This window comes from Heptranchias perlo, chromosome 18, assembly GCF_035084215.1.
Source record: "Heptranchias perlo isolate sHepPer1 chromosome 18, sHepPer1.hap1, whole genome shotgun sequence".
Classification (NCBI taxonomy): domain Eukaryota; kingdom Metazoa; phylum Chordata; class Chondrichthyes; order Hexanchiformes; family Hexanchidae; genus Heptranchias; species Heptranchias perlo.
In genome coordinates this window covers 38,911,622-38,928,515 of record NC_090342.1, presented here as the reverse complement: position 1 = coordinate 38,928,515, position 16,894 = coordinate 38,911,622, and the positions used below count along the sequence as shown (strand labels likewise).

General features: G+C 43.4%; 1 protein-coding gene across 2 annotated transcripts in view; it reads left to right on the top strand.

Annotated features, from left to right (window-relative positions):
• The first annotated feature begins 9,901 nt into the window (after positions 1-9,901).
• LOC137334773 (protein Wnt-7b) overlaps positions 9,902-16,894 on the top strand; it is an 89,199-nt gene continuing 82,206 nt past the window's right edge. For both annotated transcript variants that reach the window (XR_010966232.1, XM_067999742.1), the window contains exon 1: positions 9,902-10,480. Coding sequence is in view for 1 of the 2 variants with exons in the window: in XM_067999742.1 (XP_067855843.1) it covers positions 10,410-10,480 (71 nt within the window). In the remaining variant the exon portion in view is untranslated. The remainder of the gene's footprint in view (positions 10,481-16,894) is intronic.

The following is a 16,894-nucleotide window of genomic DNA, read 5'->3' as shown; positions in this document are numbered from 1 at the left end:
CTTGCAACCTTCAGCTGTGGGAAATTTGAGTATTACTTTTAAAATTTTTATTCTGTTGGTGCTCCAACATGCTATGCATTGGGGTTTTGCAGAATTGGCAAAGAAAAAAAAAATCTCCTTATAGAACAACAACTTGCATTTATATAGTACCTTTAACGTAATAAAACGTCCCAAGGCGTTTCACAGGAGCATTATCAGACAAAATTTGACACCAAGCCACATAAAGAGATATTAGGACAGGTGTTAAGGAGTGTCTTAAAGGAGGAGGGTGAGGTAGAGAGGCGGAAAGGTTTAGAGAGGGAATTCCAGGGCTTTGGGCCTAGGCAGCTGAAGGCAGGGTGACCAAGGATGGGGCGAAGGAAATCGGCAGATGCACAAGAGGCCAGAATTGGAAGAATGCAGAGTTCTTGGAAGGTTGTACTGCTGGAGGAGGTTACACAGCTAGGGAGGAGTGAGACCATGGAGGGATTTGAAAACAAGGATGACAATTTTAAATTTGAGGCATTGCAGGACTGGGAACCAATGTAGGTCAGCGAACAGGGGTGATGGGTAAACAGGACTTGGTGCGAGTCAGGATAGAGCCAGCAGAGTTTTGGATGAGCTGAAGTTTACGGAGAGTGGAAGATGGGAAGTCGGCCAGGACAGCATTGGAATAGTCAAGTCTGGAGGTAACAAAAGCGTGGATGAAGGTACAATATATGGTAGCAAGAAGCCAGAGGTGGGAGATAAAGAATATCTCCTTATAAGGTATCAATCAGGCTCGCTTCCAGTTTGAATAAAAAGGGGAAACTGAGATACTGCCAACAGGAGAGCGCAAAGGCACTTAGTGGAATAGCTAATCACTGAGTGTTGAGATCTACACGCAAGAAGACGAAGACAAGGAAGATTCACTTCGGTAGACACTTCAGATCTCCCAGAACAACGGCTTGATCACCCTGCGTTCTGAACCATATTCTGCAGTTGTAGGCATAATCTTGAATTGTTGCTTATTGTCGTTTGGGAGTAAAATAAAGTGCTTAATAATTTCAATACCAGTTTCTGCGGTTGTTCTCTGCGCTCAGTGTCAAAATGAGTAAAAAGGTCATGAATAATGCAGGTGAAATTCGAACCTTGCACATCCCAAATTATATCACCTTATATTTCTGCACATTAAATTTCATCCATCATCTATCTGCCCAATCTATTGACCTTCCTATGTTATCCTTAAGTCATTTATAGTGTTTTCACAGTTAACCACACTTACTTGTGTGTGATTTGCAAAGTTTGATATCGTGTCCCATACCCAAGTCTAGATCATACGTATAATCGAGAAGAGCAATGGTTTCAATACTGACCCCTGAAGGACTCCACTTGCCTCGATGAGTGCAGCTCCAACAAGACTCAAGAAGCTCGACACCATCCAGGACAAAGCAGCCCACTTGATTGGCACCCCATCCACCACCCTAAACATTCACTCCCTTCACCACCGGCGCACTGTGGCTGCAGTGTGTACCATCCACAGGATGCACTGTAGCAACTCGCCAAGGCTTCTTCAACAGACCCGCGACCTCTACCACCTAGAAGGACAAGAGCAGCAGGCACATGGGAACAACACCACCTGCACGTTCCCCTCCAAGTCACACACCATCCCGACTTGGAAATATATCGCCGTTCCTTCATCGTCGCTGGGTCAAAATTCTGGAACTCCCTTCCTAACAGCACTGTGGGAGAACCTTCACCACACGGACTGCAGTGGTTCAAGAAGGCGGCTCACCACCACCACCTCAAGGGATGGGCAATAAATGCTGGTCTCGTCAGCGACGCCCACATCCCATGAACGAATAAAAAAAAATCCCTCCAGTCTAAAAACATCCATTAATCCCTACTCTCTGTTTTCTCTCTTTTAACCATTCTCCTATCCATGCTGCCACATCCCTTTAACATCATGTGCCTTAATTTTATCATCAAGCCTGCTATTTGGCACCTTAGGAAATGTCTTTTGAAAATCCATACACACAACTCCTAAGGCATTTCCTTTATTCATATACTCTGTTATTTCCTCAAAGGACTCTGTTGAATTTGTCAGATATGATTTGTCTTTTACAAATTCAAGTTGGCCCTCCTTAATTAACCCTTATTTCTCTGGTATTAATTTTATTCCACATTATAGCCTCTGGAGGCTTATGGAGACTGATATTAGACTGATTATGGTCTATAGTCAACAGGTTTATTCTTTTCTTCCTTTTTCAGCAGAGGTGTTTTATTGGCAAGCCTTCAGTTCTCTGGCACAACTTTTGTATCTAAGGATGTTTAAAAGATTGTGGTCAAAACTTCTGCCAGTTGCTTTCTATCTTTCCTCAGCATTCTAGAATGCATGACATCAGGGTCTGGAGGTTTTTTCACTTTGAGTTCCACCAATTTTTTCACTACTACTTCTTTCTCAATGGTTATCCTGTCTAATTATTTCACCTTCCCCTTATACCCTTTCAATTCCCACTGTGAAAACCGAGGCAAAGTACTTGTTTAATATCTCTGCCATTCCTTCATTCTCCAAAAGAAGATTTATTTTTTCATCTTTAATTTGTCCCACCCTTTAATTATTTTTAAAACTTTTTATATGTTTGTAAAACCCATTACCATTTCCCTGCATGAGTATGAATTTTAACTGGTATTATTGCCTTTAGAAATGTGCCCACACCGATGTTAGGGTGATTGATCTTTAGTTACCTGCTTTATCTGCCTGTCTTTCAGCGTAATTCCTTTTAGCCTTTCAAATCTCTTTTGTTACCCCTCTATAATTAGTTTGATTTTCTTTTATAATATTAGCCCTAGATCTGATCTTTTTTCAAATCTCAATTTAATTTTAATTTCCCTACTCATCAAAGGAACTCCAGCTTTTGCTGCATCACCTTTACTTCGACCTTTCTGTCTAGTCTGTACCCTGTTCATCTCCTGTTTGAAGATTTGCCATTGCTTGTGCATTGGTTTATTTGTCAACTTTTCTTGCCAGATTTTCTGGGCTAGTTCCATTCTACCCTCAGTGAAATTGTTTGTTTTCTTCAGTCAGATATCTTTATCTTTGACTGTTCTCTCTCCTTTTCAACTTTTACATCAAACCTAATGATGTTATGGTCACTGTTCCCCTACCCTTACATTGCCTACTTGCTCCATTCATTGCCTAGAACTGTATCTAGCACTGCCTCCTTCCTTGCTGGACAAAACATACTCTTCTAGAAAGCAATCCTGGGCACATTGTGGAAACTTCTCTGCATCTCTGCCACTTCCATTAATCTTACGTAAGTCTATGGGCGGAATTTTAACTGTGAAAAATGGGTGGGTTGGGGGCAGGGGGCATTGAAAATTGCAACAATTTCAGACCGCCCCCAACCCGCCCATTATGACCAGGACGGGACAAGGGGCGAGCAACCAACTGGCTCCCAGGAGGCGGGTTGGTCACTAAAACCTTTCAAGGAGGCTGCGGGCCTCCATTTTTTCAGGTTTTGCAATTGCAACCTCTGGGCGCCGGGATTCCCGGGCCTTCTCCTTCATGCCTTGTGAGAGGAGGCGAGTAGGCCCGAAATAGCAGGTAAATGCCTTTCTGGCACAACTTGTGGGCCCAGAGGAGCAGGAGTGCTTCCCCCAGGCCCAACAAGCCTACCTGCAGCGACCTCCCAATGATCGCGGACCCCCCCCAACAGATCGCGGACCCCCCGCCAATGATTGCGGACCCCCTGCCCGAACTCCTCCCCCCCGACTATCACTGACCCCTCCTCCAATGATTGCAGACTACCGCGATGGACCCTGATCCCAACACCCCCCAACTCGATAACTGACCCCAGTGACTGATCCCCGATCCCTCCCCCCATGACTGACTCCTCCGATGATTGACTTCTCCCCACTGATGACTGACTTCCCCCCCCACGACCCATATGCCCATCGGTGCCCCATGCCCATTGATGCCCCCGTGCCCACCCATGCCCTTCCCCCATCCATACAATCTAAGACTTACCTGAAGACTTAGCTTTTCACATCCTCTTCCTTGCTCTGCTCCCGTCCGACTGAGGCCAGCCTGTCAATTAGGCAGGCTAGTCGGACGGCAAACTGACAAAAAAAAAGTCAAAATCGTAAGGAAGTCTGGGAAACCCGAACTTCCGGGTTTCCCGTCTGCGATTTGACCCCCCGCCCCCTTCTCAGCTCAGGGTCAAAATTCTGGTCTATGTTTAGATAATTAAAGTCACCCATTATTATAGCCCTGTATTTTTCTCTAATTTGTCTACATATATCTTCCTTCCCTTTCCACTATTCAGTGGATGTTTCAATAACATAATGAGACACTGTATAAATACATTTTAAAAAAAATTTACCGCACAGCATGTTTCCCATCTTGCCCATGTCACCAGCGAAAAGGTTTGAATGGAGAATGATTGCTGTACTTGTGCATGTCTTTATGGCCAGCTCAACAGAGATTGTCAGATGCCTGAAAGCACACCCACTCAATATGATGGGCAGGGAATGATGAATGCTGGTGAGAAGAAAAAGTATAGGGGGTCAACCTGTGATAGTGACCTATTGGCTTTGCTTGGAGGGCCATATGGTAAGGAGTCAGCTGCAATATTGCTGATTCCTCTTCCCTCTCAGTGTATAATATTCGGAGATGTGTGATGGAATACTCTCCACTTGCTTGGATGAGTGCAGCTCCAACAACACTCAAGAAGCTCAACACCATCCAAGATAAAGCAGCCCGCTTGATTGGCACCCCATCCACCACCCTAAACATTCACTCCCTTCACCACCGGCGCACTGTGGCTGCAGCGTGTACCATCCACAGGATGCACTGCAGCAACTCGCCAAGGCTTCTTCGACAGCACCTCCCAAACCCGCGACCTCTACCACCTAGAAGGACAAGAGCAGCAGACACATGGGAACAAACCACCTGCACGTTCCCCTCCAAGTCACACACCATCCCGACTTGGAAATATATCGCCGTTCCTTCATCGTCACTGGGTCAAAATCCTGGAACTCCCTTCCTAAAGGCACAGCGGGAGAACCGTCACCACACGGACTGCAGCGGTTCAAGAAGGCGGCTCACCACCACCTTCTCAAGGGCAATTAGGGATGGGCAATAAATGCCGGCCTCGCCAGCGACGCCCACATCCCATGAACGAATAGAAAAAAAAGATATATTTTTACTCCTTTGGATTCCCACAGCAGATTTCTGAAGGCTCTGTCTGTTCCTCTGAGTACCATTAGAGGCTCAATCAGGGGAATCAAATGGTCCATTCAGCATTGCTTTTAGCATTGGGGAGTGACCAGATGAATCCAACATGCATATTCTTTCTGGCTCTTGAAACTGCCCATTTATACTAAGGACAATTTTGCAAGCTAGCAGTCAGGGAAAGAAAGAAATGACTGCCTATGCTCCCAGCTGCTCCTGACCTTCCATTATCCTCTCTTGCAGCAGTTTCCTCCCTTCTTTATTTGCTGATAGGGAACTGGAACTGGCTAAATTATTTGTTACTAAATATAAAAAGGAAAAAAAAGAGAAAGAAATACTCTGTGTGCAGGAGCAAAATGCAGTGCACGAGGACAAGAGCAGCTGGGGCCTTGAGGTCAGCCATTTTCTTCCTAAGATTAGATTAGATAGGTGGCTGAAAGGAAATGGGAACAGGATGAGTAAATGTTATTAAAACTATTTGCTCGTTTGGAGTGTAAGCGCCAAAAAGACTAGTTGGGTTATAGAATCATAGAAAGGTTACAGCATGGAAGGAGGCCATTCGGCCCATCGAGTCTGTGCTGGCTCCATGCAAGAGCAAACCAGCTAGTCCCACTCCCCCACCCTACCCCCGTAGCCCTGCAATTTCTTTCCTTTCAACTTCTTATCCAGTTCCCTTTTGAAGGCCATGATTGAATCTGCCTCCAACACCACCTTGGGCAGTGCATTCCAGATCCTAACCACTCGGTGTAAAAACGTTTTTCTTTACGTCACCTTTGGTTCTTTTGCCTTAAATCTATGTCCTCTGGTCCCTTCCGCCAAAGGGAACAGTTTCTCTCTATCTACTCTGTCTAGACCCTTCATGACTTTGAATACCTCTATCAAATTGAATGGTCGATTTCCGTGTTGTAACTTCTATATATTTCTAGGTGTTGTCCTTTGGATGAGATGTTAAACTGAGTCCCTGTAATACTGTTCCAGTGGGTGGATGGTGACACGATTTGAAGAAGAGTAGGGAATTCTCCTGGTGTCCCAGCCAACATTCCTCCCTCAAACCAACACAATTAGATTAACTGCTCATTCATCTAATTGCTGTTTATGGGATTTTGTTGTCCAGAAATTGCAGGCTGCAATTTGAAGTGCAGTGCATAGGAATAGGCACTGCACTTCAAATTTGTTCATTGCATGTGCTGCTTTTTGGGATGTTTCTGAGAGATGTGATAAGATGCTATATACATGTAAGCCTTTCTTGCTGCTGGGCCGCCTATTCCAATTTTAGCACCATATCCTCAAATGTTAAAAAGACAAAATCAATAGTAATAACAGACAATGTGGACCTCTCAAAAATTGACCTTGAACCAATCTGAAGTGATGAAATTGCTTACTAACACCCAAAGCAAATAAATTAAATGGACACAACAATTGAAATGAAGGCATTTGATAATATGAAGACCTTTCTGTGCAACCATAAAACCAATCTGGTGATAAGTGAAATGCTTAAGTGAGATCTGTGTTCCACAGCATTGTGTAGATGTGAAAACTGGTCAATGAGCACTGAATGAGTGGGGGTATCTGCATTATGGTGCTCTTAAAAGATGCCTAAAATTAGTTGCATACGGAAAATGATTAACAACAGTGATTTTGAAGGAGAGGTGGTGAGGCTGTTTACGATGAAAAATTATATACTGTGGAGACATTATTTGGGGGTTTCTGTTGTTACACATTGTAATAGATGATGAGGTGGAATGGGCAGGTGAAACTTAACGGGTTGATCTAACCCAGCTGTGCAGTGACTGAAAAGTAGGGAGCACACTGGTCCCCAACTTCCAGAGCAGATAGAGAGCCACGTTAATATCGCAGCCTACTGACAGTAAATCTCTAACTGGAAGCTACTGAGGCTTAAATCAGCTACTATAAAAGCGTCAGAACAATGTCTGTAAACAGAAGCGATTTAAACTGTTTTAGCGACTAGTTTGCTAGATGGCAGTGTTGACCTACAATCAGATCTATCCTGCAACCCAAATTTCCAACTGAGGAATTGTAGCAATGTTGTTCGCTCACCACAGGAGGGCGATACTTTCAGTTAAGAAAATCCATCCTCTTCCCCCCCCCCCAAAAAAAAGGTTCAAAATGCTGTCACTGGAAGACTGACTTGGATGGGAAATCAGATGCCTCAATGCCTAAATATCTGAGCAGACAGATCGTCCGTCACAGCCCGTTAGACGGTTCAATTACCTTTCATTTCAAAAATGTAATTTAAGAAAACTTGTCCTGCCCCGGCGTAGAAAGGAGTCCTTCTCGCTGGAGACTCTTCGGCCAGGTTCACGGGGAGTATTAATGAAATACATTTCAGACACACGTACAATTTTCCTTTTACTGAATCCAATTAAAGTGTACAAATTAGTAGAATTATTGGATTCTGTGCAGAGAGTGAGAAAACAAGCAAGGAGAATTTAAAATATATTCTTTAATAAGTTGGTTGAAGTGTGGAAAGAAAGTCCGGGCCCCAGGAAAACCGTGATTCTGATAGCCCACTAAATCGTGATCACACAGATACCAAAATGAGGGTGGGGAGATCAACGGCTGATGGCTTGGGATGGAGAAAGGGAGAGACGGCGTGAGTGGGCAGTGATAGAGAAGGAGAAACGGAAGGGCGGTGAGATAAAGGGAAGGAAAGGAAGGCGAGAGGGCGGAGAAAATAAATTGATAAAGATAGAAATAACAATGATAAAGAAAGAGATAAAGATGGAATGGGGCTGATAGGAAATGACAAGGGAGGGGTGGAGAAAATGATGGAGGGAAACTGTAAGATAGGGGAGAAGGAAAGAAGTGTAGAGGCTGAAAGCGAAAGATAGACCAAGCAAAGACTAATATTGGACTAATATTTTATAAAAAGTGTAAACGTGAGAAGGTCAAAAATGTGTGCGGCCTGTCTTCAACTTTTGTTTCCAGTATAAAATGCAAGAAATGCATTACACGGTTCAAGTTGATCAACAATTTACGATAACAGGTAGATGATGGCGCGATATTTACCAAGATCAGATACAAATGACATGAAGGAGCGCGTCGGAACTCCGGCAGAATCTGGGAGCTGCTGTGTGGGAAACAGGTCGACCAAATTTACTGGTCACAGACAGACAAAAACACACACACATACAGATACACACACATACAGTCACACACACACACACACACAGATGTTAACACGCATAAGCACACGCAAAACGGTGCCTCCCACAATGCTTTATCTTCCACATGTAACCATCGATCTACTTTAATATATTATTGTACAGATGTTCTCTGGGTGACTGACACTGTTTAATCCGAAGTAGGAATTATGTATTGCTCGTATGTTAAGAACCAATCTGTGTGTCAACACTCAAGGTAACTGCAGATGACGTGTGTGGCTGCGAATTGCATGGGTTGGAGATCATATTCAGACTGACACCTTTCATTAGACTAACGAGATGATGTACAGTAACAGGCTGCCCAATCTTTGACACGCTCACAGCTCTCTTCCTGAAGCCACTGCATGTTCTGGAAAGGCGTGTGCCGAACACATGGGGCCCTTCACCATCTGCACAGACAGGAAACATTTGGACAACAAGAGCGGTCTCATCATGGCCAATAAGAAAAGGCTGACTCTCAGAAAAAGAGTCTTATCGCTTTGAACAGCATCTCCTCCACTTCATCTCGACCCCACGTTGATTATCACCAGTTATACCAGATTGTGTCACATTACTAAACGAATGTAGCTCGCCACAAGATTGTTTCCCTCCAGCACAGTCCGACTTTCACTTGTTTTTCTGAGATGGAGATTTTTTTTTAAAATTTAAGGTGAAGCTAATGCAAAAATAATTAAATTTAGACAAGGTTAATTTTATATTTGATGGATTAGATATATAACCCCCCCTCCCCATAACTCAAATTTAAATCAAACTGCCGAATAAAGGTGCTTACTTTGGGGAAGGGCATCTGCTGGCATTTCTCCCGGATGACGACTTATTGCAGCAATTCCTGACTATCACCGTTTTACATTACTTGCAGGAGACAGCACATTGAGAATACTCTTATCTGTAGCTGAAACTCGGTTAATAATGTTAACGAACACAAGCAATACTCTTTCAAACAACTTTAAAATAAGAATGTGTTGCTTACATTAAAAAGATTGTTTTCCCGCTAATAACATTTTTTGTGCTCATTACTGGGAATTATTTCATTTTCAGACTCTCGCCTTCTAAGTGAAATGATTGCAAAACATTCCAATCCAGGATACACGTGTAATATCTTTGTCTCTCCCTACATATGCTATAAAAAGATATAAATGGTTCTCTGAAATGTGTCAGAATCAGGATTGCTACTCTCATTAATACAGCACCATAGATAAAGCTATGTGTTCTATTTAAAATCTAGTTTGGACGTTTTCATTAAAGTATTACATAAAAGAAATCAAAGCAATGGGACAGAGAGGGAGAGTTAACGAGAATCGCTTTTCAATAGAGTAGCGTCTATCTCACACAACCTGTCACATTCTATCTTTTTAGTTGGCAGCGAAGGGGTTTTCGAACAAAAGTAACACGTGTTTTCATGAGCTATGGGCAGCAGCTTGCTCAGACACCCTTTTCCTATCTTGATTTATTAGAGGCGTATCTCTGTCTGTATCTCCCTCTTTTCCCTCCTTTGTGACGATCGTGTCGCTCTGCAACAACCTATATCAGCAGGTAAATGGTTGTCGTCAGGCGGAGGTCGATGTTACGAGATATATTAAACCCACTCCAACGGACGATCGCCTACAACTACCCCAACAGTTCAACAAAGATCCTAGGTAGCTGAGCACTGGAGAATTCGGGACAAGTAACAACACATGCAATGCAATGCCTGAGCAGACCTGGAATAACCCGCTGGTGTCCTCCCTTGGTTACACTGTGGAGTCAGTCTGTTTCCCTCTCTTTATGTGAACTGAATACAAATGGGGAAGAGATCCACATGGAATTGGAAGGATCTGAGTGTCCCATCATTGATACTGCGCAAGGGAGCAGGTTCTGCAGTGATCTGAGTCTCGCCCGACCGCTGAAACTGGGTTGCTAGCTCTGTGTGAGTCTGCTTGTGTCTGTGTGAGTCTGCTTGTGTCTGTGTGTGTCTTGCGGTTTGTGTGTGTTTTTTAATTACAACAATATCGCACAATCTGGGCTTTCCGGCGAATCCCTGATTCTAGAACATGCACAGAAACTTTCGAAGGTGGATTCTGTATGTCTTTCTCTGCCTGGGTCTCATCTACGTCAAGTTAGGGTAAGTAGAGAAACCAACAATTTGATGGTGGGGGGTCAATTAATCTTGAAATTGTAATAAAACCGATAGCAGATTATAGGCCGGATAGTTCATGCCCTGTAATGCCAAGGCGAATGTGTGATATAATTATATATAGATATATATATTCTGGATCTCAGTGTATCCACTGAGATGTCTGGGTGGCACACGTGTAAGGAGGTTATTTCCAAATATAATGTTGGTCAATGAACGAGTTTATATTGAATCGCTCTCAAAAACAAAATAAAAAAATATGAATCACTTGATACGAGATCTCTAGCAGTCAGTTTCCAAAGCACAGCGAACTTGCAGGCCTGGGCAGAATCGCCGATGCTATCCATCATACATACGTGTTGAAATTACCTGACAACTGGTTTGTCTGCCCTCCTCTGATGCAACAGATTGGAGGAAAGTCGAGCTTAACGCGGGCAGACCGCTGGAGAAGAAAGAGCAGAATTCAGAAAAATAGGACCAAGCTGTAGAAATGTGTACGCGGGCCAACACCTGCTATTCGGAAATCAGGCTCTTGAGTTTATCATTTTTGTGCGGAGTTTCTTGTTCACAATAAATAGGTTGTGCTTTTATGAATATTTGCCAACTTTTTTGCCTCTATGCCCTTATTAGTTGCAAGGCTGAGTTGTATTTCCACATTCCTCAGCACTAACCCAACAGTCCCGGTTTGTTAGAATGCGCTGCTACCTGTTATCCCCTCTGAACTCAAATACTTTTGGCCGCTGCATAGTTGTGGGATTTTGTATGAAGAATGCACAACTTTTTTTTGAGAGTCTGCTAAATCCCATCTCTCAAAACGACTTGACGATGCATCTGGTAATTGTACGGATGCGTTCCGCGGAGAAGGGCTGGATGAAGAGGGAGGTCGATTAGCCAAAACAAATCAAAACAAGACAAACGAAAATATTGTGACAGAAAGGTATTAACTAAGACACACGGGATAGCAAACCCGATTCAAGCTCAGAACCGAATCGCACCAACCCGCCTCCGCTGAAATCCCCATTCCAGGTCCACAGGGAATGACTGGATTTGGGTAACTGGTCCAAGCGTCAAAAAAAATAAATCCCACCGAATTCTTCAGGATTTCAGCACTTGCCATGATGCGCAGTGCCGATTCTTTCGTGGTATATTTCTCTCCTCTAACCTGGAGAACAGAACACCCCTCTGTTAACAAATCCAACCCTTACCTGTGCCAGTTCCTAACTGCAATAGGTGTACGCTCAATCTTTATTAGATCGGATCGCACGACCCGGGCCGGTACAAAATTGGGCTTGTAGAAAATGTTGATAGAAGGCTACATTGACAGGCGAGATACCGGCGTATCGGGATGGATGGCGCAGTGCGGCAGTGTGGGCGATATTAACACGTGTATATTACACATCAGGGAAACTGATAGCTGACACACAGCTTTGTTAAATGCAAAGGCTGGTACAATTACGCCAAATTTGCGGGGGATAGGGTGACAGATGTGAGCTGTGTGGTTATGCCGTTGGTTTGTCGCAAGATTGAGACACTGTCATTTACCTACTGACTGAACCACGTTTGAAAGATACAATCCGGCTTGGGGTTTTCAGTGATAGATTTAGTGCACGGCATGAGTTAGATGTCCTGATTTCACACTTCGAATTTGTGAGCCCCTTAAAGGCGCGCATTGAATTATTTCGTTATGTTAAAGCCTTCCCCATACTGTGGTATCTACGTTACATAAATTTTCTTGGATTAACCTTGCCAGAATAATGTGACTCAATATCTGCCCGAAAGACACGTTGTGTACAGAGGGGACGAAGTTACCGGGTTGTGGTTCCTCCTCAGGTCGGATGCCCGCAAGTTCCACTCACAACGTGTCTTTTCGAAGCGCGCTGTTTATAATGATGTGTTTAGAAATCATTGGGATACACGTGTGGCGACCACAATCAAACTGTCACGCACTCAGAATATTCGTCTACAGTCTGCCATTACTGTCGAGTTGCCACATCTCATTGGTGACGGGCGCATGATTTATCTACATAAAATGTATGATCCGATGTGGGCCAGAAAGCTGAAAGAGTGAAACTTCTAAAAAAAAATCTTTAGTAAGGTCATCAAATTTATACAACTGGCTAACATTAGCTTCCCGCCCGGCGCATTAATTGTGACTTCCCTATCACAGGGGCAACTGGACCTTACATTAAACTGGCAGTACTGGATTTTCATTAACAGTGTCGATGTGATAACTCAGATTCGTTCGTGTCCCAGGGGCCAACCAATTACCAGCTGTTATACAGTACATACTAGCTGAATAGCGAGGTAAGCGTCAGAATCTTTCCAATTAAAAGAATGGGCGTTTTGCCTTTTAACGAATATAACATATATGTTAGGTATTTATCCAGATGCCATACCGCTAATTCCCACACGCCGATGAAGAAATCCCGTTCAAGCTTCAAAAAAGTATTAGTTTATAATAGAGATATTAACAGGGTTTGAAGAGTTGTTGAAGGTTTTAGACAAAAATAAACACAGATTTGGAACGCACTACCTGAAAGGGTGGTGGAAGCAGATCCCACGGGACCTTTCAAAAGGCAATTGGACATGTACTTGAAGGTGACTAATTTGCAGGGTGATGGGGAAAAATTGAACAGCTCTTTCAAAGAGCCGGAACAGGCACGATGGGCCGAACGCCCTCCTTCTGTGCTGTATGGATCCATGATTCTAAAATACAAGCTGACCTGCTGAGTGTTTCCAGCATTTTCTGTTTTTATTTCAAATTTCCAGCATCTGCTGTATTTTGCTTTTTGTTTAGACAAAAAATGTGCCGAACTAAATTTACTATTTAAAGCCGATTGTCACCGCAGGAAGCGCCTCTGTTATTATTGGAGACCATTAACAGAGATGATGTGACCCCCACTACAGACAGGCTCCTGGACATTGTCAGTTTCAGCAGGTGGCCATCTAGCCGGTTTGATTTATAACGAACACTATACATTCCCCAGGATGCTGAAATGTTGCACATTTCACAGTTTAATTAAAAACTTTTATTTATGAGCCCGGCTGCTATTTAAACTTGCGCTTCTTTTCCAGTACACTGCAGCGGCCAGATCTGTTGGACTGTTTTAAAAGTGGCCTTAATCGGTTTAAATCAAATCGTTGTTTAAATCTGCTTATTGATAATAATGCGGCCCAAATTCATTGATTTTGTGCTTGACATGAGATCAGTTAAACAGATTAAATCAGCAATTAGATTAGACACACATTACGACCACCTGAGGTCCTCCTCAAACTGTTGTACACAAAACTTGCTATCTCTCTCATGCAGGTGTTTCACTCTGGGCGCTACCTGTAATGCGCAAACCGTTGATCATTTACAAATTGTAAATGATTTTAATGGGCTTCATTGTTAAGGGTAATGGATAGTAAGGTCCTAGAGGTAATGCTAGCCAGTTCTCAAACGTACAGCAATTAAAACAGTTTAAACCTTGGCACCATATATGATTCAGTGATATGTTACTGGCCCAGGTCCTGAGAAGTAATCAACTGAAAGATACTTGTTAAATCCAGCCGCATCTCACATCTGGACGCAAATAATTCCAGAAATTATGGTTTAAATCCTCAAGGCTTTCTAATAAAAAATAAACAAGAAGGCGCGCGTTATTTGGGAACACAAATATATATGTTCCTTTAATGGTCGGCTGAGGGAGTAGTTCCACCAGAAGGTTCTGTTCAGGGATGGCTGAAACGCCGTGAAAACTAACAGACGCCGGCCTGTCTATATTGCAGATTATTCCAGGTGTTTAACCGCAATTGTGGCTTCCGGTGGTCCCAGAAAACGTGTCTATATTATAGGCTGACAGCAGATTTAAAGAGTACCTACCCATTATGACCACGGAACCTCAATCGCAGTAAATTACTGATTGATTTCGTCAGTGTACTGTATTAAGAAATCACTGGAGTTCACTCCCAAACTTTAAACCTCTGGCGCTCTGCTCCTTTCGTGAAATTTGTGTCCCACTTAAGTCTCCCTTTCCCCATTTCTCTACCTACAATGTTTCGTAAGTTTTAAATAATGATGGATGCCTTTCAGTATATTATAGATAGAGAGAAAGAGATAGGATATAGCAACACATTTTGTTGTAAACATCAATTTTGATTGCACACATTATATTTGAAGTGCGGGTGTATTTATTTTAACGGTTTATTGATAAGACATCTGAATTATAAATCAATCATTTGTATTTTTAACATTGTTTTACGCCGCTGGTTGGCTTTAGGCCAACAAACTAAAAGGTTAATTATAGAAATGGTTCTGAAACACATTACGTGTTGACGCTGTATCGCCTACCTCTAGCTCAATGGTACCGACATCTACCTGCCCGTATCCGCTACTTCTGCAATTGGTCTTTCTGAACGAATGGCTGATCAGTTTCATGGTGCAACATCTGTCAACCGTCCAGCACCCATCACATGCTACACACCTATAATTCACACTCCACATTCTACACACACACTGAAATGCCAAGTGCTCGACATTGTATTGGTTACAGATAGAAATAAATCTAACACCTTTACAGCAGCACCTGACCCTCATTAATCCAATCATCAAAACCACGACCCTTGATGTTTCGTTTAATGTCACAAGGGCGGGATACCTTTGTGATAACGGCACCGTTACAATACAGGTAGCTGCTTTACAGCGGTGAGTTATACTGCCGCCTCTCCACCGCTCGATATCCAAAGTAGAGCAGAGCTGAATGCAGATGTAAACACACGCGGAGTGCTCTGCTCAGTGCTGCCCCAAGCCGTTAAAAAAAAACACGTCCGTGAAGAGCCAACGGCCCAACAACATTAAAAACATGACGGCGGTCTGCTGATTTTTAAAAAAAACTTTAAAAAGTTGGCGTCGTGCCAGCTGCAGTCATAACGCAACCAACGTGAAACCAAAGTTATGTGAGATCACCCTATCCAGGTGATCCCTCAATTTGAATCGTCTCAGATCAGCTAATTCAAACTAACAGTTACGCTGCGCTTTATGCATTGACCTGACACAAACAGCACGTGGGACCTCAGGAACCATTTATAACGTTCATGTGGAGAGTAAATACAGGAAATAAAACCCACATATCGCCAGGTGCAGTCGCACCGCTACCACTGGTAACTTCACTCTTTGCATTAATTTCTATTTCTGTTTAAAACCTACTATAAGTATTGGAATAGAGTTTGGTCCAATCCAGACCGTTAGATCCTTATTCAGGTGTTATCCAGCCTCACTTGGCGAGATGTTTCTTACAGGTCTTGGTTGGCCAGCGCACGTGCTCGATTATGTACAATATTGGGCAAGTTAGACTGCGCTACTAGACTGAAACCAATCAGAGGGGCTTCATATCGCATTTTACTGGCAAAACAACTCTGCGCATGTGTGCTTAAACACGTGTGCCGAGGCCTTTCCACATGTCAGGTCATTTTGAATGTTTGGAGAATGTGGTTTGAGTGTCCCCTTCTCAAAATATTTTAAACAGTGCCCCAGAATCTCCACCAGAAAGCCAGCCTGCACTGTACTGAAGTTGCACTCCATGTGGTGTCAAGTCCATGGAGTGTGAAATCCCATCCAAGGGGGGTCTAGCGCCAACAGAGGTGGGTCAAAACATTACATTCAGAGTTATCCGCTCTATCACCAACACCACCTACTTCCACCTCCATAACAGCACCTGTCTCCACCCCTGCCTCAGCTCATCTGCTGCTGAAATCCATGCCCAGGCCTTTGTTACCTCTAGACTCAACGAATCCAATGCTCTCCTGGCTGGCCTCCCATCTTCCACCCTCCATAAACTTGAGCTCATCCAAAATTCTGCTGCTCATATCCTAACTTGCACTAAGTCCCATTCACCCATCACCACTGTGCTCACTGACCTACATTGGCTCCCATTCCAGGAACACCTCGATTTTAAAACTCTCATTCTTGTTTTCAAAACGCTCCAAGACTTCACCCTCCCTATCTCTGTAACCTCCTCCAGCCCTACAACCCTCCGAGATCTCTACAGTCCTCCAATTCTTGCCTCTTGCGATCCCCTGATTTTAATCGCTCCACCATTTTAGGTGGTGCCTTAAGCTGCCTAGGCCTTAAGCTCTGGAATTCCCTCCTTAAACCTCTCCATCTACCTCTCTCTCATCCTTTAAGACGCTCCTTAAAACCTACCTCTTTGACCAAGCTTTTGGTCACCTGTCCTAATACCTCCTTATGTAGCTCTGTGTCAAATTTTGTTTGATAACGCTCCTATGAAGCGGCTTAGGACGTCTTACTACGTTAAAGGTTCCGTATAAATGCAAGTTGTTGTTGTATACCATCACTTTTGCATCGCTGCTAAGTGGAAACGGTTTCACCGTGATGCAAAAGTGACAACATATCTGCGTCCG